The sequence below is a fragment of the Gymnogyps californianus genome, chromosome 2 (genome assembly GCF_018139145.2).
Source record: "Gymnogyps californianus isolate 813 chromosome 2, ASM1813914v2, whole genome shotgun sequence".
In the NCBI taxonomy this organism is placed as follows: Eukaryota; Metazoa; Chordata; class Aves; order Accipitriformes; family Cathartidae; genus Gymnogyps; species Gymnogyps californianus.
The window spans coordinates 149,017,328-149,038,206 of NC_059472.1; the positions used below are offsets into that span (position 1 = coordinate 149,017,328).

The 20,879-nt window shown below is 44.0% G+C and overlaps 1 protein-coding gene across 1 annotated transcript in view; it reads left to right on the plus strand.

The window, feature by feature from the left end:
* The first annotated feature begins 2,484 nt into the window (after nucleotides 1–2,484).
* The window catches only part of GPR158 (G protein-coupled receptor 158), a 207,345-nt gene continuing 188,950 nt past the window's right edge, over nucleotides 2,485–20,879 (plus strand). The window contains exons 1-2 of the mRNA XM_050891873.1: nucleotides 2,485–3,356; nucleotides 17,888–17,993. Of these exons, the coding sequence (XP_050747830.1) occupies nucleotides 2,485–3,356; nucleotides 17,888–17,993 (978 nt within the window). The remainder of the gene's footprint in view (nucleotides 3,357–17,887; nucleotides 17,994–20,879) is intronic.

Here is a 20,879-nt window from a genome sequence, read left to right on the forward strand (position 1 = left end):
TTCTTAAGCAGTGAATATCCTCTTCAACTGCATGCAACGAGAAACAAAAAAAGTATTCATAACTTTCTCTCTTATCCACATGTGGTATAATTATTATTAAAGGTGACCATAGGCAAAGATAAAAAGAAGTGCATTACATCACTAGGATATATGGACTGCAAATGTAATTGACACTTAGCTATATTACAATGATATTCCTTTAAGTATAGTTTCAAATAATTCTGAAATAAGAGTATGCTTTAAGGAGCAGATATATCTTGTCAGTGGTTTAAAATTAGATCATGTATTCTGCATGACTGAAATCTGCTCCTTATAGGATGTGCATGCACATGTGTGTGTGGGAGAAAGAAAAAAAAAAAGGATCCTCTTTTTACTACTCTTTTCATCTGCACTTTTGAATTCCAAAATGGAGTTTTATATTAAACCAGAATGGAATTAATTATAATTAGGAGATTTTGCTGTGGACCACCTCCTCTAAAATTCACCCTTTGCTAACTGCCTCCTGTCACGAACCTCTCATCCAACAGTAAGATATTGAGCAAGTGAACACTTCTGCCAAAGAAAATGCATAAAGTTAAACATATGTTTAAATGCTTTGCTAAACTAGATGCGTATTACTGATCATGATGGCCCCATAACTGTTGGCTTATCTGGAAAATCCTAACTACATCTTCAACGCATTTGTGTTGTTTCCAAGGGCGGTTTCAGCAGAGCAGGAGGAATGCGAGGTGATCAGCCAGCGCTGCTTTGGCTCCACGCAGGTGCTCTGCAGGTCAGCGTTGAAAGCCACTGGATTAAGGGCTTTTAGTTTTGAAGACAGCAGTAGGAACTAGCATCCTGGAGTTAAAACACCAAGTAAAAAAAGGAGGAAAGATTATGGTTACAGAAATACAATCAGCCAGCCACTGTAGTTGAAGGGAGAGGAAAGTGGCTCAGTTCCCATTCTGGCAGGATGGACTCCATGCCTGGGCCGTTCTGGGGCACGCGTGAGATGAGGGAGACATGTGGGGCAGCCCACACGAGGAGCCTGTGGAATGCAACAGCACCCGCAGATGATGGGGGTATCCTGGCTGTGGGCCTGGAGGCCCCAGAAGACAAAGCTGCCGATTCCCACCCAAACGTCGTGCCCTCGCCAAATGCCTCCAGCCTCCCTCCCAGGGCAGCCCGGCTGGCCCCATGCGTCCCGAGGGAAGCCGAGGAGCAGGCCTGTGCCCCCCCCTGCCACCCACCCCCAGAACTGCTTGAGGCAAGAGCGCCTTTCTCACAGCGGCACGCAGCCCTGACAGGCATCAGCCCACACTCTGCGGATCTAGCTCTAGCTGCCTGCCCCCAGAGCGCCAGGCTTCTCCCGTCCCCCCCTCGGCGGGGTAGGAGGCGGAGAACTTGTCCCACCCGGCACCCTCCTCCTCCCCTCAGCCCCAACGGCCGCTGCCCGGCGCTTCCCGCCGGATCGCCCCCGGCGCGTAGGCGCAGAGCGCAGCGGCGCCGCTCCACGCCCGGCCAGCAGGTGTCGCTGCCACACTCCCCGGGCAAGCCCCGCGCCGCCCGCGCACCGGCCCGGGCGCGGCGGGGGCGGCGCGGTGGAGCCCCCGGCGGACCGGTTCCCCGCCCGCGACCCCCGCCCCTCGGCCGAGGGGAAAGTGGAGCGGCTGCCGGTGCGGCGGGCGGCTCCCCCGCCTCCGCCCCGAGCTGAGCCCGGCGGCAGGTGAAGCGAGGTGCCTCGACGCCTCTCCGCGGCGGCGGCACCGCCTCTCTCAGCGCCGCACGGCGCCGTCCTCCTGCCCCGTGAATGGCTGCCGGCTGACTGACAGGCGAGGCGGCCACACAGGGCGGCAGCTGCCTGGCGTACACCTATAAGGGCCGGCGGGGAAGGGGTACCGGGTGGTGAGGGGTCGCCCGTGGCAGAGCCGCTCGGTGAGCAGCTCGCCGGGGCCGGGGGTCCTCGCCCGGAGAGCCGAGCGATCGCGGAGGCGGGCGCCCGCCCGCTGGCTCCTCGGCAGCCGCTCCGCCCGCCTAGCCCCGCTGATCCCCGCAGCAAGTGGCAGTCCCGCGCCGCGGGCCCCCCTCTCCGGCAGCGGCGCCCGAAGGATGCGGAGCGGCGGAGCGCGGGCGGCGGCGGGGCGCCGCGGGGGGACCCGCCGCTGCGCCGGGCGCGGGCGCCGCCGCCCCTGCGCGCTGCGCTGGGCAGCAGCTCAGTGAGCGCGGTGGCCGCGGCGGGAGGAGGCGCAGGCGGGCTCGCTGCAGCCGCTGCCGTCGCCGGAGGGGCTGCGAGCCGCTCCGCGCCGGCGGTGGGGCTGCGCGGCGCCCCGCGCTGGGGAGGGCGCAGGCGGCGCCGCCACAGGTGACTCGCGGGCCGGGGGCCGTTTTCCGTCCCGCTGCCGCTCGGCCGCCCCTGCGCGTTCGTGCTCCTGCGCCGCGGCCGCCTGCGCGAAGCCCATCTTCAGCCACTTCGCCGTGCCTGCGCGACCGGGAGCGCCGGGGGACATGGCTTTGCTCCGGCTCCTTCTCCTCTTGCTCCTCGCCCAGCGGGGGCTCGGGGCTGCCGCCGGCCAAGGGCAGGCGGTGCGTGGCCGGGAGCGGGCTCTCAGAGGGAGGCAGCCTATTTACAACCACATCAAGAGCCGGGAGCCTCCGCCGGCCCCGCGGAGCCGCTCTACGGAGAGCACCATCTTGGCGCAGCGGCTCGCCGAGGAGGTGCCCCAGGACGTGGCCTCGTTCCTCTACACGGGCGACTCCCGGGAGCTGCGGCGGGCCAACTGCTCCGGGCGGTACGAGCTGGCCAGCCTCGCTGGCAAGTCGCGCTTCGCCTCCCACCCCTCCCTGCACGGGGCCCTGGACACCCTCACCCACGCCACCAATTTCCTCAACATGATCCTCCAGAGCAATAAGTCGCGGGAGCAGAACTTGCAGGAGGACCTGGAGTGGTACCGCGCCTTGATCAGGAGCCTCCTGGAGGGGGACCCCAACATCTCCAGGGCAGCTATCACTTTCAGCACGGAGCCTTTTTCCTCCACCCCCCAGGTTTTCCTCCAGGCCAGCAGGCACGAGAGCCAGGTCCTCCTGCAGGACTTGTCCTCCTCGGCTCACCGCCTGGCCAACGCCTCTGTGGAAACAGAGTGGTTCCACAGCTTGAAGCGCAAGTGGAGGCCACATCTGCACAGGAAGGTCTTAAACACGGGCCCCAAAACTTTGGAGAACAGCTGGAAGAGGCGGGAGAGCTTCACTGCTGATAAAAACCATATCAGGTGGTCCTCGCCTTACCTGGAGTGTGAGAATGGGAATTACAAACCCGGCTGGCTAGTGACTCTCTCAGCGGCTTTCTACGGGCTGCGGCCAAACCTCCTCCCCGAGTTCAGGTAGGAGGAGTGTTCCTCTGCTTGCTTTCTGTTGGGAAGGGGGTAGGATGGGGTTTTGGTTCTGCTCCCCGCCTAGGGAAGGGCATGCTGTGTCTCTGGAGTGACCTGATCAACCCTTGCCAGACGGACTGCTCAGTCACTCCACAGAGCAACCTCAGGCCTTCCTGTTGAGCTCTACCTTCGTGTGCCTTAGGGAGCTGTTGCTCAGTAAAAGAATTGCTTTCATCTCCATCTGTAAGACAGCATTTGCTTTACCTGCTCCCATTGAAACAGGTGTGCAGTGGGTTATGTTCCTGGTGTGCTTCTGGTAGGGAGAGGACAGCAGCAGTTGCCAGCTGTAGTTTATTTCTGACTGCAAGAGAGATGTTTACTGAGGTGTTATTTCTTACTGCACTGCATAAATAAACCTAGCTTGACCCCAGCTGTGGTTTTAACCAGCTGGGGAACAACATTGTTGTGCTGGTAAACTGTGATTTCTGGTCTCCAGAGCACATCCACTGTGGGGCGCTTGAGCCTGGTCAGCGGTCAGTATGTTTGTAGGCAAATAAGTGTTTGTGACTGCAGTTCTGTCATAGTGCATGTGGCTACAACCTGAACTGGCAGTAGGAAAGCTTTCCTTAGGGCACCTCCTGGTTACATAGCTGTGTAGCTGATACCTGGCACATGTAAAGAATTGCTTATTTTTTATTGCTGTTATCCCCAGGACTTTGCCACTGGGCTGCGACTAGCAGAGAGAAAGATATGAAAAGGCCTATTCTTGTGTCTTTGTATTTTGACAGTAAAGAGGGATTTGTCCAAAGAATGAGAGCAACCTGTGGGGTATGAGATGCCAGATTTTCCCGCTGGCATGTCTGTGGTGGGTCTCAGGGGTAGCTCTATCCTTTGGGAAATGCCCACTACCCAGGAGCAGCTGGCATTTGTCAGGGGGTGAGAGGGGAGCACAGAATTTGCTTTGTGCTGCGAATCAGTAGTAGGTAAAGATACACAAGAATACAGCAGACACCAAAGAGATTTTGCGACACCTAGGTAGCAAGGCAATAGTGTTTGTGAACACTGCTTTTCTTGGCTTAGTCTGAAATCCAGTGGGATCAAACAGGTATGAATGCAGTCATGCATCCTTGGGAAAAAAAAGATAAAATCTGTTGAATAGAGAGCGGCTGCTTATTTCTCTGTTGAATTACTTTTTGCCCTGAAATTTTCACACTTATGGGACTGGTAGGGTTAAGGTAAAATGAGCTCATCTGCAGGCTGTTTGTTGCTGAATTCCTCTCAAAACCAAAACCCAAGAATAGCTCTACTGCAGAGCTCTTCTGGACCCTAGCAGGAGGTCCAGAAAAGTTCAGGAAACTTCTCGTAGATCATTGAAATGCAGTGCTTCACACTTCATGAACTTCAGGATGCAGATGAAAGCTAGTGTAGGCTGATGTTATCTTGTTGGGGGTAGAGGTTCACATAACCTGAAGAACCACCAGGCTGGGGGTGGGGTGGCAGCCACTAACCAGCTATCTGAGAATATAGATCTTGACATAAAGATTCACTGAAGTCAGGATTGAAGCTTCTTTGAGTTAAGGGAAAAAAAACCCATGTCTCTTAAGCAAATGGGTCTAAAGCTTCAGTCTCATCTCTATGCCGAGATCCTGTGATGCCAGGAAGCATCTCAGTGGTGTAGGTTTCTGCTGTGGTAGCTCTGGTGTGCAGAACACACCAGGTCCATTTTGAAGTAACCCTGGCCAACCAAGGCAACCAGTAGAGGTCCTCCTGGGTGCAGTGCAAAGCACTACCTTCACTTCCTCATCTTCCCAGCCTCTGTTTACCATGTGGGAGTCACTTCAGTTGAAGAAATAGAATAACCTGTTGTAACTCTGATACTTCAAAGGGCATCCATTAAGCACATGTAAGCTTGGAGAACCTCTTCTTATTTAGAAGATCTTGTGATGGGGTATGCTGTGCAAGTTCAAAGCGTTGTATTGCTGTTGTACTGAACAGTTAGGACAAAACTAATAAAGTTTTGTTGTGTCAAAACCAGAGACGAGTTGGTAAGCATTTGTAAGAAAATGGTTTTGGTATGTTTTTGGTATCTATATAATCAGTATGTTTTTGGTAACTATATAAGGAAGCAGGTGGAAGAGGTACATATATATATGCACATATTCTGGCAAGGCTAAATGATAGCTCCTGTGTTCCTAGTTTGAGGTATGGTACATGAAAGATGGGCTTCTAATAAAAGCTCATTATTTGGGATACTGAAAAAGTAACTGCAGCTATGTAGGAAATACTATAAACAAAATACACTTCTCCAAGACTTGTGCGATGTCTTAATATTTGGACCATATTGTCTATACTTGATAGGCACACAGCCTCAGTGTGGGTTTTTAAGAGAAGAAATGGTTTAAAGTATAAACATGTAATATAAATATGTAAAACCTAATGTAGTTATTAGAACATTAGTAGTAATTACTATAAGGTGCCTCTTGAAATAAGCTTTATTGCCCCTCACCGTCTGTCTTTGAGTGACATAATGGTTTAACTTTAAATGCCTGTTTAAGGCCTGTATGGTAAAAAGCAGTAGGTATTAACCTCCATCTTTTGAGAAAGCTAGGTTGGTTCTCCCAAGAAAGTATCTCTGAACCATCTGTTAGGAACATGTTAATGGATCAGTTTACATGCTTCTTCCATTTAATAGTTTGGCAAGAGGTCATTGATGGCAATTTAGTGCATGCCCCTTTAATATTCTTCAAACAGTTTATGTACTTTCTTCTTTGCTGATAGTAGGTTTATGGCATGGTACATTAGGGTAAGAGACATTCAGGAACACATTATCTCCATGGAAGAGAGTTCTTTCAGATTACAGAAGGAAAAGTCATTGCTCCTGCTTCTTAGTATCTCTTCTGTTGCAGTAACAGATGGGTATGTCATGTGATGTAGCAATGGAAGGAGTTTATTGAAGGCAATACTAATAACTGCTACTGGTTATGTTCAATACATGCTACTACTGCAATGCTGTTGTCAATGACTTTCTGAAAGTGCAGCAAAAAAAAAAGCTTTGTTCTTCAGGTTGTGAAGGGTTATAGTGCCTTCTGCCAGAGGAATTGAGTGTTACAGGCAGGGGGGGCTCTCGCAAACAGCTTGCTTTCTGTCTTTAATTTCACCTCTCCCCCTTTCCCCCTCTTCCCAAGAGATGACAGCCAAACTGTCCAAAGTGAAGGCCAAGGAAGGCAAGAGAATATGGTTAAGCTGTCTTGCCAAGGCTAGCACTGTAGGCCAGCACTGAGATGAAGTGGAGAAACCAAAGACAACTTGATTGTGCTGATAAGTGTACGAGAAGCTGTTCAGGCCCAGTTAGCCCAGCGCAATGCTAAGCTAGCAGCACTGATTGTCCACAGCTTCTTAGCAGTGCTTGCTGATGTTCTGTCTGTATTCATTGGTCTTTGGTCTGCCCAAAGCACAGGGAGAGAACATTACCACCTGCTTACCAAATACAGTGTAGGCTCTTGTTCAGAAATGAGGATCCACAGAGACTAGAAGTAATTGCTTGGTGATATTAACCATTCCCTTCTCCTTTCTTAAAGTCTAAGCTGATGCAGTTTGCAGCTGGAATTCACCATCTAATGTGCCTAATCACTCTAACTCTAGTGCTGCAGAGGGTAGAGCACAATAGTATTTGTTGCCGATCTTCTGTGACCCTCCTCTGCTACTTCCTATTACGTGGTGAGAGTGAACCATATTCCATGGCACATGGTGATCCAGCTAGTCTCTTTGCAGCCCTACTGTGGAAGCGGGCCCTTGGAGAGGAAATGGGAGGTTTTCGTTGCTTCAGCAGTCTAGGGGGCCGGGGGGAGGATCACTCCTTGATCTGGAAGAAAGATGTGCAAGTAGTCAGCTGCTAGGAACATCCAAGTTTAAAAAAAAAAAAGTCCTCCTGGGTCATTGAGTCAATCTCCTGCTGTCACAAGCCCACTTAATGTCATCAGCTGACCAATCTCCATCTTAAAGTAGGTGGGTTTCCCTCTTGACTCTCCAGTCCAGTGGCATGCCAGGTCTAATGGCTGGGTAGTTTCTTCTGATTTCTGATCTAAATTTATTCAGTCAGTTCTCATCCATTTATTCCTGTTCCAGAACTGCCTTCTATCTGAAATAGCACTCTCTGCTGATTTTCGTTGCCCTGACCTACTTATAGCCAGCAGTCCCTTCTCCACCTTTTGTTTACTAGACTACACAAACCAGCCGCCTTAGTCTCCTGTTATAAGCTCTCTGTTGCCATGGTCCCTCTTCTCAAGTCTTGTTCCAGTATTTCTTGAACATGGTTAGTCAGATTCACGTGCGATGTTTCAGCCTTGTGCAATGACATCAATTATCCCCAAACTCTAATGAATGAATTGCTGCTTTTGCAGTTCAAAATGTTCTCTTGCGTGCTGTTCTCATTTTCTTTAATGTTGTGTTGTAATACGTCAGTGTTTTGGGAACTGGTCATTGCTCTTGCACTGTTTTCTGTCTAGGAGGTCAGAATATCTTTAGGATACAGGGACATTTTTTCCCTCCCACCATGTTCCAGCAAGGCCAGGTAGTTTTTTCACCAAATCCAGGGCAATATTTGCAATCTTTTTTAAGGACTACTGGGAGAGTGCAATGGAATAATGACTGTTTAGGCAGAAAGGTGCACAATCAGCAAGCTGAGTAAGTTTGGGTTTTTTATTTTGAATGATGATGTGTTCTGGAGCATTTGCAGATAACTTCATTCTGAAGTTTGGCTGAATCAAGTGCTACTTCTTAATATTTTTTGTCTTCCTGTCATTTGCTACTTCTCTCTTAATTATTAGAAAGGTATTCCTTGGTGCAAAGATTAATCTTTATTGCACAGTTAAATTTAGCTGTTTCTTCCCTAAAGGCAGAGTAATGTAGTGATTTCCACTGTACTATTAACAATGATTCGGACCACTCCAGTGTTAGGCCATAATGGGGCTCTTATTTAAGGAAACATTATTGAAGGAAAATTAAACCATGGAGGTAGAAGTGTATATGACAAATAAGTAATTTCTTAGGGAATATACATGATTTCATCTTCTGCTAAATATTTCACAGCTATTAAACTGTTTGGTAAAATAACCATAAATGTAGACATAAAGAAAGAGAGATTGTAAAAATTAGTAACTTTTTTCTTTTAAATATGGTTTAATTTCTTCCTTTAGCCTCCTTTTTTAGTTCCCCCTAATCTCTCTTTAGTCTCAGTACTGAACTACAAAAGAACATTCATTTTAACTGTTTAAGGAGGCTTTCTAATTTTTTGTGACGTGATACATTAGTTGTATAATCCTGAAAATATTTTAAAATGGTGAGGCTGACATTTTTTCTATAACATGCCCTGGCCCATATAACGTGATTGAAGGTGTGGGTGGATTTAGAACAGGTTTTAAAAAGGAAAAGGAATAATTTATTTCCTAGAACTTCTGAAAGTCTTGGATTTATATTCCTGAAAAGAGGTGAGAACAAACAAATGTTTCCTATGATTTACTGTCTGCTTATAGAAACCCCCAGTATTTTTTAAGTATTCTCTAGACAATCAATTATGTCTCTGCCTTTTTCGTACGAGGTCATGGATAAGGATAGAAAACTGGATGGTGATGAAACAAAAGGAACAATAAATAGAGATTTCTTTTTTGGAAACATGATTCAGCTTTCTTCACTATTGGAGAAAGAGAAGTGGGTCTTTGAAGAAAGAAGTTAAATATGGCCAGGAGAGGATTGAAACACATACTGCATTTATGCCTACAGTTATGTAGCACATGGTAAGTTGCAATAAAAGGAACTAGCTTTTTGGGTCAAACTACTGTTTCCACTCCTCTGTTCTCTGCTCCCATTGCCCTTGGGCAAGGCTTCCAGCACAGCAGATTATCAAAGCTCTTTTGAAGGGAATGGACATGTGACAGTCCTTACTATCTGAGATTCAGCTCCAGGATTGTCACCTCCTATTCTGCCTATTCATGAACCTGAGCTGAGATAGAGAAATGTTCCTAAAGGTAAGAACAAAAGCATTGCTGTGTTAGGTCAGATGAAAGGCTTGCCTAGCCCTCTCTCCAAAAGCAGCTTCTGGCAGGTACTTAGGGAAAAACGTAAAAGCAGTGGAAGTGCCAAGTTCTCCTATCTTGGTTATATCCTATTTAGAAATAATAACCAATTAAAAAAAAAACCCTGTTTTTCAGACTCTATCTGAATGAGTGTTGATAGTAAGTATGGATTAAACTGACCTCCATGATTCTAATTCCTTTTTAACCCATTTTTGTCTTCTGCAGTATAGTTTGTCATTGGATTCCATAATATAATTATGAACTGTTTAGAGAAAAAAAAAATTATTTTCTGTTTTAAAATTTGCTCCATGAATCTAAATTCATTGGGAGATCTCAGGTTCTTGTGATAAAAAAACACTTTGGAAAGTGCTCATTCGTCTTCTCTGTGTCAGTCAGATTTAGCTGTGGGTTATACTAAGTATTTTTATCACCCACAAACTTTGTCACTGGTCACCCATTTAGGGTAATCTGTGAATGTGTTGAACAAAGAAGGGATAGCTGTGGTGCCCAGCTTGTTAACCTCCCTGCATGTGAAAGCTGACTTTTGTCACATTGATACACTCAAGAGTGGCTCAAAGGTTGGAGCCTTCCTGGCTCTAAAGTGTGCAGTGATGAAAATAATTCATTTTCTGCAAAGGCTGTCTCTACTCTGAGCAATTTTTATATCTTGGTTGTCTGTTGGCCTTACAGATTCTACTTCAGGCTTCCTTTTTCTGAGGTATTTGAAAAGTTTTTAGTTAGCAGAGCCCATGCTTTTAACATGCTGCTTCTAAAAATGTCTTTTGGTTTTGTCTTACATTCTTGTAGTTTTGTATGTTCCTTGCCCAGGTTTATGCCTCTCCATTCTCCTATTTTCTAATGTTGGCTTCCACTTCCTTTTCAGTTTTAAAATTCCGTTATTACCTTTAAATCTTCAGTGTCAGAGGATTGGGTATAGTTATACCCAATATAGGCTGAGGCCATCTCTCCTGTGTAGGGTCCTTCTAATTCAAAAGCTTTTCTTGTTCCTAACCTCTTTTCTTATATCACTTTCTATACTGTTCCTTGAGGCCCTTTCTTTCCACCTGTCTCTTTGACCCCATGGATAGTAGTGGGAGCATTAAAAAAAATACTGGTTTCTTACTAAATAGCTTGAATTTGGCTTCAAGACCTTTTTTCATAGGGAGAATCTAATGTAAGTGGTACCCCACCATCACTGACACCTTGCATGCTTATACAAGGTGATGTTTTGTGACACAGTTAAGATGCTAGCAGCAACTTGAACATCCTCAAGCAAAAAAAAAAAAAATCACGCCCCTCGAAGTATCTAGGAAGCTCTCTGACTAAACTGCAGGGAAATCCCCAGAGAGGCAGCACTGCATGCCATAAATCTGAAGGCAGACTTAAATCTGAAACAATTCTTCAGACAACATAGGATTCAGCCTTAAGTATTCTGCCCTTGTAGTACTGTGGCCTAGAGAGATTTTCTTTGCAGGTGAATCCTAATTCATGTGCCCACACTGCTATACCTTGCTCTTCAGTTAAGTTTATTTTTAGTGAATGCTGGTTCTCCTGTGAAAATGTGTGCTGAAAAGCAGCAGTCATGCTATGGCTGAGGAATTAGGTAAGTCTGTCTTTGTCCTCTTGGTAAGAAATTGGTGGTAACTGCGTGACCAGATCAAAATAATGTTGTATGTAATGTCCCAGTAGCCTTTTGTGAATCTGGCTGGATATGCAGAGGTAATAGCTTTAAAAACGTCTAAGTGATGTGGAATCCTAAATCTTAACTTTCAAAAACAACTTGAACCTGCAGAAGCTGCTGATTGCCAGTAAGACTTACGGCTGAAAGTCACTTGTGAATTTGATACCAGGATTATTTTTGGATGCTCAGTTGATGGTACATTGAAGGAGCCTCAGGTGTCAGGTAGCATGCACTGTTTGAAAATTAATGTTCTTGAAAGTGTCAGCCTCCAAAATGAGAATGGTCAGAAAAGGTATCTGCCCTGAAAATGCTGGCTATACTAATTACAGTATGCATTTATCTAGAGGTGTGGGCATATGCAGATTTGAGATGGTTGTAGAGAATTTGTTTTTCTTATCTCCTTGTTTTGTGGTAAGGAGGATTTATGAAGGACACATGTAGAGGTGAATGAATATGGCAGCAAGAATCTAGGCAGGCATTTAGATTTGGGGGATGATGTCTGCTTCAGCATATGATAACTGTGCCTTATACCTTAATTATGGCTGCTTGCAATGCTTACAGGTACAAAAATAAGTGTACAAACTTTGAATGCCTGTTTAGCTGAGCTGTGATGACCTCTGTGCCAAAAAGCTTCTGAAGATCTAGAGGACAAAGATATTGTTTATCACCATTTAAATGCTGGCAGGCTATTATTCTGTGCAGTTCTGGCTTAAGCTGGCTTGGAGGAAGAGAACATGCACCTTCTGCTTTTTTATGATGTAACAGTACAGGCAAAAAAATTCTTCTGTAGATACAGGTTTTACAACATGTTGTTACAATGAAATATTATAAGTATTGAAACTATCAAGATAGCTAGTAGGTTGGGAAAATAAGCTTAAATCAATTTCTGGCACAGATTTCGAGGCATACAGCATGCCAACAAACAGTGGTACTGGAAATTAAGACAGACATGAAAGCCTCTTAAATCAAACCTCTGACCCGACAGAAAATCCCTGATGACATCATTCTTCAATGATTATCTATTATGTACAATTCAACTAATTCTTTCTTAACTACTTGTTAAACATGAATGTGCAATCCTTAAGTATCTTTTTTATGTAGGGACTGTAAAATCGTGGCAGAAAACAAATATTTATTGTTATAAGGAGATTAACAAAATATACTTACTTGCCAGATGGTCCACAATTACCAGTAATATTGTTATTAACTTAGCACTGTGGCTTGAGTTCAGCCAGGCAGCCTTGTCAGTGTGGATGAATGTGTTATGCTGACAAGCTGAGTCTAATCTTATACCATTGATATTTGTCTTGATCGCTTCTATCAAGATAGCAGAGCTGCAATTATTCCCAGTTAGTTCAATAAATATAACACTTACAAGTAGTTCATCCATATACATTCTAGGAGGATGTGTTCTTCCATATGTTCCATTTTCCGAATGCTGAATCAAAAATAACTGAAAACGTGGGTGGCTAAACAGGCTGTGCCAGCTACTGTATTAATCACAGATGAATTTCAGAAATATATCATCATGTATGTGTACTCTATGTGTAATAACAGTGGGGTAAAAGTCTGAGATGGTGTTTTAAAATGGCAAAGCATCCCAAATGAATGCAGTAAAAGTCTTGTACCATCATGATACTTTCTGTAAATGCCACATGTATGCTTAAAGAAACTTTTCTTTTGAAAGCGTTATATCCTCAAGTGGCTGCAGACCCTGTTACTACCTCAGCAGAACTGTGATGTTACCATGAAGCATGAACATATATTGCAGAGGTCTAGTGAAAAAAGAATAATACGCGCCATGGTGGAAAAAATGGAAAGCCTATGGTAGATTGTAACTGTCAGGAGAGATTGTTTTCATGTGCCTGCTTCTGGACTGTGCTGTTTTTCCTTCCTGTAGATTTTCACCCCAGAAATTCATAAAGCTGAGAAAAGGAAAAAGCAGAACAACTTAATCATATCAGAAGTTCAGGTTGTGTGACATAAGAGCTGCAGACAGGAGAAGAGTGTAGGTAGAAATGTTTGTATTAAGTTCGTGAAGACTGGGTTTTGTGAAATGCAAATGTTCTTGTAAGAATTTTTAACACAAGAGAAGCAAAGAGAAAACACATTTAGTTTCAAATGGAAGAGTTTTGTAGTGTTTCTGGAAGAAGCATTGTGAAAATATTTTGAAATTAGATAATTTTCAGGCCTGCATGGCTTAATAGGGAGCTCCTGACAAAACTCAAGTATAAAGTGAAAGTGCACAAGAGGTGGGGGCATGGTCAGGTAACCTGGGAGGAATATGGAGATGCGATCCGAGCATGACCGTGAACATGAGCATCTTGTATCAGAAATAGTGTGGCCAGCAGGACCAGGGAAGTGATCATCCCCCTAAACTTGGCACTGGTGAGGCTGCACCTCGAATACTGTGTTCAGTTTTGGGCCCCTCACTACAAGAAAGACATTGAGGTGCTGGAGTGTGTCCAAAGAAGGGCAACAAAGCTGGTGAAGGGTCTAGAGAGCAAGTCTTATAAGGAGCGGCTGAGGGAACTGGGGTTGTTTAGCCTGGAGAAAGGAGGCTCCGGGGAGACCTTATCGCTCTCTACAACTACTTGAAAGGAGGTTGTAGCGAGGTGGGTGTTGGTCTCTTTTTCCCAAGTAACAAGCGATAGGACAAGAGGAAACGGCCTCAGGTTGTGCCAGGGGAGGTTTCGATTGGATATTAGGAAAAATTTCTTCACCAAAAGGGTTGTCAAGCCTTGGAACAGGCTGCCCAGGGAAGTGGTTGTGTCACCATCCCTGGAGGTATTTAAAAGACGTGTAGACGTGGTGCTTAGGGACATGGTTTAGTGGTGGTCTTGGCAGTGTTAGGTTAACAGTTGGACTTGATGATCTTCAAGGTCTTTTCCAACCTAAATGATGTTTATATAAAACATATAAACCTATGTTTCTATGATTCTATGCATGGGTGGGGTTAGGGAAACCGAAGCCCATATGGGGCTGAATCTGGTGAAGGACATGAAGGGCAACAAGAAATAAGTACACTGGTAGCAAAACTGGGACTAGGGAGAATGTGGGCCTGCTGCTGAATGGGGCAGTGGACTTTGTGACAGAGGACATGGAAAAGGCCAAGGTACTTGATGTCTTCCAAGGACTACAGGCTGATCAGCCTCACCTCAATCCCTGGGAAGGTGATGGAGCAAATCTTCCTGAAAACCACTTCTGGAACACATGGAGAAGAATGTGATTGGGAGTAGTCAGCATGGGTTTATGAAGGGGAAATAGTGTTTAACCAACCCGATAGCCTTCTGTGTATAGATGACTGGAGTCCAGGTGGAGGCTGGTCACTATTGATATACCCCAGGGGTTGATACTGGAGCCAATTCTGTTTACCATTTTCATTTGGTGGTCTGGATGATAGGGTAGGGTGTGCTCTTAGCAAGTTTGCAGATGATAAAAGTTGGGAGGAGTGGCTGAGAGACCAGGTGGTTGTGTTACCATTCAGGGGGACTAAAACAGGCTGGAGAAATGAGCAAACAAGAACCTTGTGAAGTTCAGCAAAGGGAAATGCTGCACCTGTGGAGGAATAATCCCATGAACCAGTACAGGCTGGGGGCTTAATGACTGGAAAGCAGCTTTGCAGAAAAGGCCTGGGGAGTCCTGGTGGACACCAGTTTGATGTGAACCACCAATGTGCGCTTGTGGCAAAGAAGACCGACAGCCTCCTGGGCTGTGAGAGGAAGAGCATTGCCAATGGGTTGAGGGAGGTGATCATTCCTCTTTACCCAGCCTGATGGGGCCCCGTCATGAGGGCTGTGTCCACTTCTGGGCTCCTCAGTACAGGAGACATGGATGTACTGGAGTGAGCCTAGTGAAGGGCCACAAAGATGATTAAAGATTGGAGCATGTGACAGACAAGAAGGGCTGAGCGAGCTGGGACTGTTCAGTCTGGAGAAGAAAAGGCTCCAGGGGGATCTTAACGTGTGTGTAAATACCTGATGGAAAAGTGTAAAGGATACAGAGCCAGACTCTTCTCAGGGGTAGTCAGTGAAAGGACAGAAAGTACAAGAGGCACAAATTGAAATACAAGAAATCCCATTTAAACATCAGAAAACTTTTTTTTTTACACTGTGAGGGTGGTCAGACACTAGATCAGGTTTCCCAGAGGTGGTGAAGTCTCCATTATTGGAGGTATTAAAAAACCCAGCTGAACTGAGCCTGCTTTGAGCAGGTGGTTGAACTGGATGATCACAAGGTTTCTTCCAATGACAGCTGCTGTATGAATCTATGATTTTCACATCTATTTTGAACAAAGTAATAGTATCAAAGAGTTTTCAAAGGATACAAGTTATTTAATCAATTCTGATGTGAAAAATCCAGAAGTACATTTCCTTTCTTTCCAGTGCGTGGCTCTGAGCGTTAGGATGCTATCCTGACTTCTGCCTCTTGGCCCACCGGAACATGCCACTAATTCTTCAAATTGCAGCATGTCTGGTACAAGGCCATACTCAAATGCTTCTCAGTGCGCTTACTGTCCCTAATTCCTCTGGCTTGTATGTGTTGTCTTTCTCACAAGTAACCTCTAGGTAAGTTTTCTTTTGAAAATTTTTATATCCCTTTGTACTAACACTGTGCTTCTACAGGGCTGGCTTATGAAACCACACAGCAAATTCTTAAGGTCTTTCTCCTCTCCTAGCACTGATTAGTTTACCCTTAATTTGCAATCTGTACCTCTCTCCTCGCAGAAGTGTTTGTAGAGGGAAAGGGGAATTTCCTCTCCTACCAGTTAAAAACAAAATGTACACAAGGGAAAAGCTTTCCATGTAAAGGAAATAAAGACCTGCTTCCCTAAGGTGCTTGAGAGTCTCCCAGGTGAATCTGTTACAGTCCTAATAAGGATGAATCATCACTGTTTTTCCTACTGTATAAACTGATTTCTTTAGAGTAGTCAGAATGATACTGATGCTTGAGAGGCCCTTGCCAAGGTGCCTGGTATATAATGTGAACTAGGAGAGCAAAGAGTAGTGTTGGTCCTGGTCCTGCTGCCTGCTTCATACCTGTATGCAGCCACGGTGAGATTATTCACTTCCAGAACAGGTCCTGTCCCCAGCCCACACACTAATACTTATGCTCAGAAAGGTCCAGAAAATATTAGAAACCTACCTGATGGGATCTGCATGTGACCAGATGAGGAATTAGTTACCTCTACTCCTGTGAGCACCTGAGACAGATACCTTGTTATCAGGTTAAGATAAGCTTGTAATCCACTGACATCAACATCTTATAAAGAGTTAGTCTGTACAGTATGGCAGTTTTTCCCTTGAGGTCATTGGTCACCTGGAACATGGGAAAAACAGTTCATTGGGGTGGAAGTGTAGTTTTAGCAGTCCCTGGAGAAGCTGTTGCTCACGAGTGGAAAGGCACAAAGCTGTAAACTAAGAATATTTCTGAATATTCTAGAAGCGTGGTGTGTGCTATTTCAATTTGAACTTGCTAGAGCCAGCACTTAAATTTATTTCAGGTCATTTCTAAGTGTGCCCAGCATCAGATTATTTACATTCTAGGCAGGAGACGGAGGGGGATGAAGTGCACCTGTACTGTCTAACTTCCTACTGGCTACCCTATATAATTTCCTAATGCATTCTTCTTCAGATCACTTAAATGATGTGCTTGTGTTTCTCCAATGACTATAGAGCATGTCTGAAGATGAATGTCCAAATATAGCTGTTGTGGACACTTTGCACTTGGTTGTACTGGGGCCAGGTATGAGGGAGCAGTATTGTCCTGATTTTGATCAAGCTCACTCTTATGCCTGTTCTGATTTTGTTCATAAGCGGCCTCTCAAATACATGGCTCTGTAGCTCTTTTATTATTATTATTAGCGTTCTTATATATACTGAGCTTTAATTCAAAGAGGCAACACACTTTGAGGTGAGCAAGGTGTTCTTGAGATAGAAGTTGGGCCATGCCCTTGGTAGTCCGCAGCCTGAAAGGAGGGATGGTGGTCTTTGCAGTTGTGGAAGTTCAGACTATGGAAATCAAAACTTTTGTCTAAAGTGGCTGAAACAGTTGACTTAAAAGGAATGGTACCCTAGATTTAAGAAATCGGTACAGAGCATTCATCTGTTACGATTGTGTCCGTGTAATGATCTAACTACCAGAAGTTGCATACTGACATTTTTGCGAAGTCCAGACAGCAGCAAAGCAGTCACAGATATGTGCTATCACAAGATGATGCTATAAATGTTCTATGTCCAAAGTAATTTTGGGGGTTATTTTAGAGACAATAAGGAAATTTTTGAAGGCTTTAAGATATGCAACTACAGTCTTACAGCTTGTCTTCTTCTGGTAATTTCCAAGTCGTTTATAAAATAGTGTTGGCTTTGAAATTGGGTTGTTAGCTTTTCATTCAAAAAAAATTCTAAGGGCAACTGTTGATGATGAAAACTTGAGTGTTCTTGCGTAGAACTAATACAGCTCAGACAGTCCTTGAGGACCTGTGTGTGTCAGAAACGTGTTTTTGTTTTGTTTCACAGACATCAGTGGCCTTACCTGCTACCTTACACTTAGTCAGTGCGTTAGATTTACTGAGCTCTTGTTGTAATACATCTCATTAAGGTCTGACATAAGAATGTGTCTCTGCAATCGTGGCTTTGGGAACACAAAACTTCTCTGTTTTCAGACTTTTCATCAAATTCCGTATTTAGAAGAAAGATGTAGTTCCACTTTGCAGGCTACAGCATTATAAAGAAGTTTAACCTATTTCTGTAGTTGCTGTGTTCAAGGCTGTTTTTCTCTATTTTCAGAGGTGTTGTCAAAGTCGACATCAATCTGCAGAAGGTGGACATTGACCAGTGTTCGAGTGAGGGATGGTTCTCGGGGACACACAGGTGTCATCTCAACAATTCTGAGGTATGTCTGTCCCTAAGGGACTGAGCTACACTTCAATAACAAGTCTTTCCATTGTGAATAATTTTCTGTAGTATAAATGCTATCTATTTTATGGACTTTAAATGTGGTTTGTAGGCTGAAAAAATCTTTGTGCAAGGCGTTACAGTATGCGTGAGTGTCAGGAGTGCCTGCATTTCAGGAATATTGGCATTAAATAAAACAGAAACTAAGTTATTGTGCAGAAATAACAGCTATACGGGAAAAAGAATATTACCAGTGAAATGATTTATGAAGTTCTGCTTGAAAGTCAAACAATTATTTTACGCTCAAAATCAAAATAGGCTTTTAATGTCAGTGTCGCTTTTGACTGGACAGCCTTGCAAAATACAGTAAAAGTAGCTCAACTACTACTAATAATTATTCAGAAAAACATGGGCTTTTGGTAGAATGATACAGAATAACAGGCAGAATTGGATACTGTAATTCTTTCTTAATTGAAACACCAACATTTTGACAGAGCTGACTAAATGTTTCTGTTCAGCTCCTTCCTGCTTCCCCTTTCTTCTGAAGGTCTGTGTCTGGCTCCGTCTGTCAGCATATCGTAGATAATTCAGCCTGGCCAGTCATATGTGTTCAATGAAACTTTAAAACAAAATACATTCAATGATTTTTCTTTTTATTATGGCATATGATGTTGTTTTCAAAGGCACCCATATGTTTTCTTTGAGAGTAGGCACCTCATGCACTTCTGTGCTTTCAGAAAGGACAATTAAAATGCAGTGAAAGTTGATGGTTTTCTATGAGAAGTCAGGGAATGTTTGCCTAATTTGTTATAAAAATGTCGATTTATCAAAGCCAAATCTAAATTTAGGAAAAGAGTTGGTTTTGATGAATTCATCTACTAACAGTTTTGAGCAAGAAAAACTCAAGAGTTTTTGTAAACATCCTTTTTGATATTTTTCACTTGAATTTTTTTCTTAAAATAAACTTGAAATGAGAAATCAAGTAGTCTTTGATAAAGACTAATTTTAAATGAAATATTTCTGCAAATGGAAAAAAAAGGTTTGTTTTTTTCTTTGTCAAGTACTTTTTGACTCTGAATTCAAGGGAACACTTTTTTAATATCTCATATTTCTTCCTAGAAGAAAACATTGTTTCCCATGAGATCTGGTAAACCTTGTTTTTTAATATATGCTAGTTATCCTGAATGTGATTAGGTATTTTGGCAAGTGCTCCTCCTTTTCCTAAAGTCTTATGAGCAAAATTGTCAGCAGAGGGGTGGGATTGTAAGTTGCATCTCTTCCTGCAACCAGGAAGAAAAGGGAAAAAAAAAAATCCCTATGAGAAGACTAAGAAAAACGAAGGTAAAAGTAAAATGGAGAAAATGAAGAAAGATCAAAGGTGGGCTTTTAATGCACCTTTGGTCTGGTCAAAGCCCATTGTTTGCTGTAATGGCTCTGAATCACGCTCTGTATTCTTTATATATAGGAAAATAGAATCTCAGTCAAACCAAACTGGATATAATTCCACAATTACACTTCCCTTCCAAATCTAAGTCCTTAAGAGTGTGTCCTGGAGAGAACAATGCAAAAAGCTACTCTCTCTAGAAGAATTTGTTGGAGAAGGGGGGGAAATAAAAGGATTTTTTTGCACTCTCACAATTAATTTTCAGGGGAGTAAAAAGTAGTTTTTATTTCTCTCTAGAATTCACTCTGGTTATGAAGGGGTTTTCTTCATGAATATGACATTCAGTAAAATCTACCTTCCATTTTATTATTGCACATGAGTCAAGTGGAGTGTCATTTAGGAAACTGAGTGCAGAATGAAATTCTGCATGAAAGACAACCTTAAGGGTTACAGAAAGTTTTCTATGACTTGCACAAAACATTTTAATTCTACAGTCTTTAGTGTCTCAGTGGGCAAGCTGGAAAATCTCCACTCTATGATTTGCTCTCTTACTGTGCATGAGAAACTGAGGTGGCTGTCATGGACCACTGATGCAGAGACAGTGTCTCCACCAGCTTTGAGCCAGGACTGGGTTCTTGGTGTTCTGGGCTTCACTCTCCTGCTGAGAGGGCGGTGGGCGTTTCCTGTCTACTGAAGGAGAGAATAACATTTCTTTTACTTAAAATGTACATTACAGATCAGTTCTTTATGTTGGGATTCTGGGGTGTGTTGTAATGCTGGCTGTGCTCAAGTAAGTTTCTTTGCAGAGCTTTTATTTACCAGACTCACTTGCACTGTTTTTTTCTGTCTCTGTTTATTCTGCAGTGTTTTCCTTGTTCTTTAGCGCTAACAAAGGCTGCTCTACATAGTTTACAATAATCTTTCTTTTTTTATACAGCACTTCTGCTACTGTTGAGTCCAACCTGATATATCAGTATAAAACCAGAGCTGCTTTGTGCTGTTTTGACAATAGGAAGCACTACGTTGTGATGTTACAAAGGATGTTTTATTTTTCATACTGGACAGTTGCATGTTTTTGTTTTAGTAAGCCTACTGTGATGCTGTAGTCCGTAAGTGAGTTCCTGTGATGCAAAAAGGAATTAAAATATACATTCTAGGGCAGAAGTTCTTTAATGAGTGGCTCATATTCACACCTTAAGGTGTTAATAACATGGGTAACGAGATGAATGCCGCTTCATGAATGGCTTTTCAACTTGTATGTAGAGCAAAAACCTGCCAGCTGTTTTTCCTTCTCCATGGCACTTATTAAAGTGTTAAATCAACAAGGCTCTCATGGCTAAGAGAAGGATATATAGGTAATACAAACCTCCCCCAAAATGAAACTTGCAAGCAGGGAGTGCCTTTCCTTATTGCACCTGAAGAGGATGAGACTCCTTGCTTAACAGTGATCCTGGGGATGGGGAGTTGCTGGGAACAATCTATAGAGAAGGTTTCTCTCCT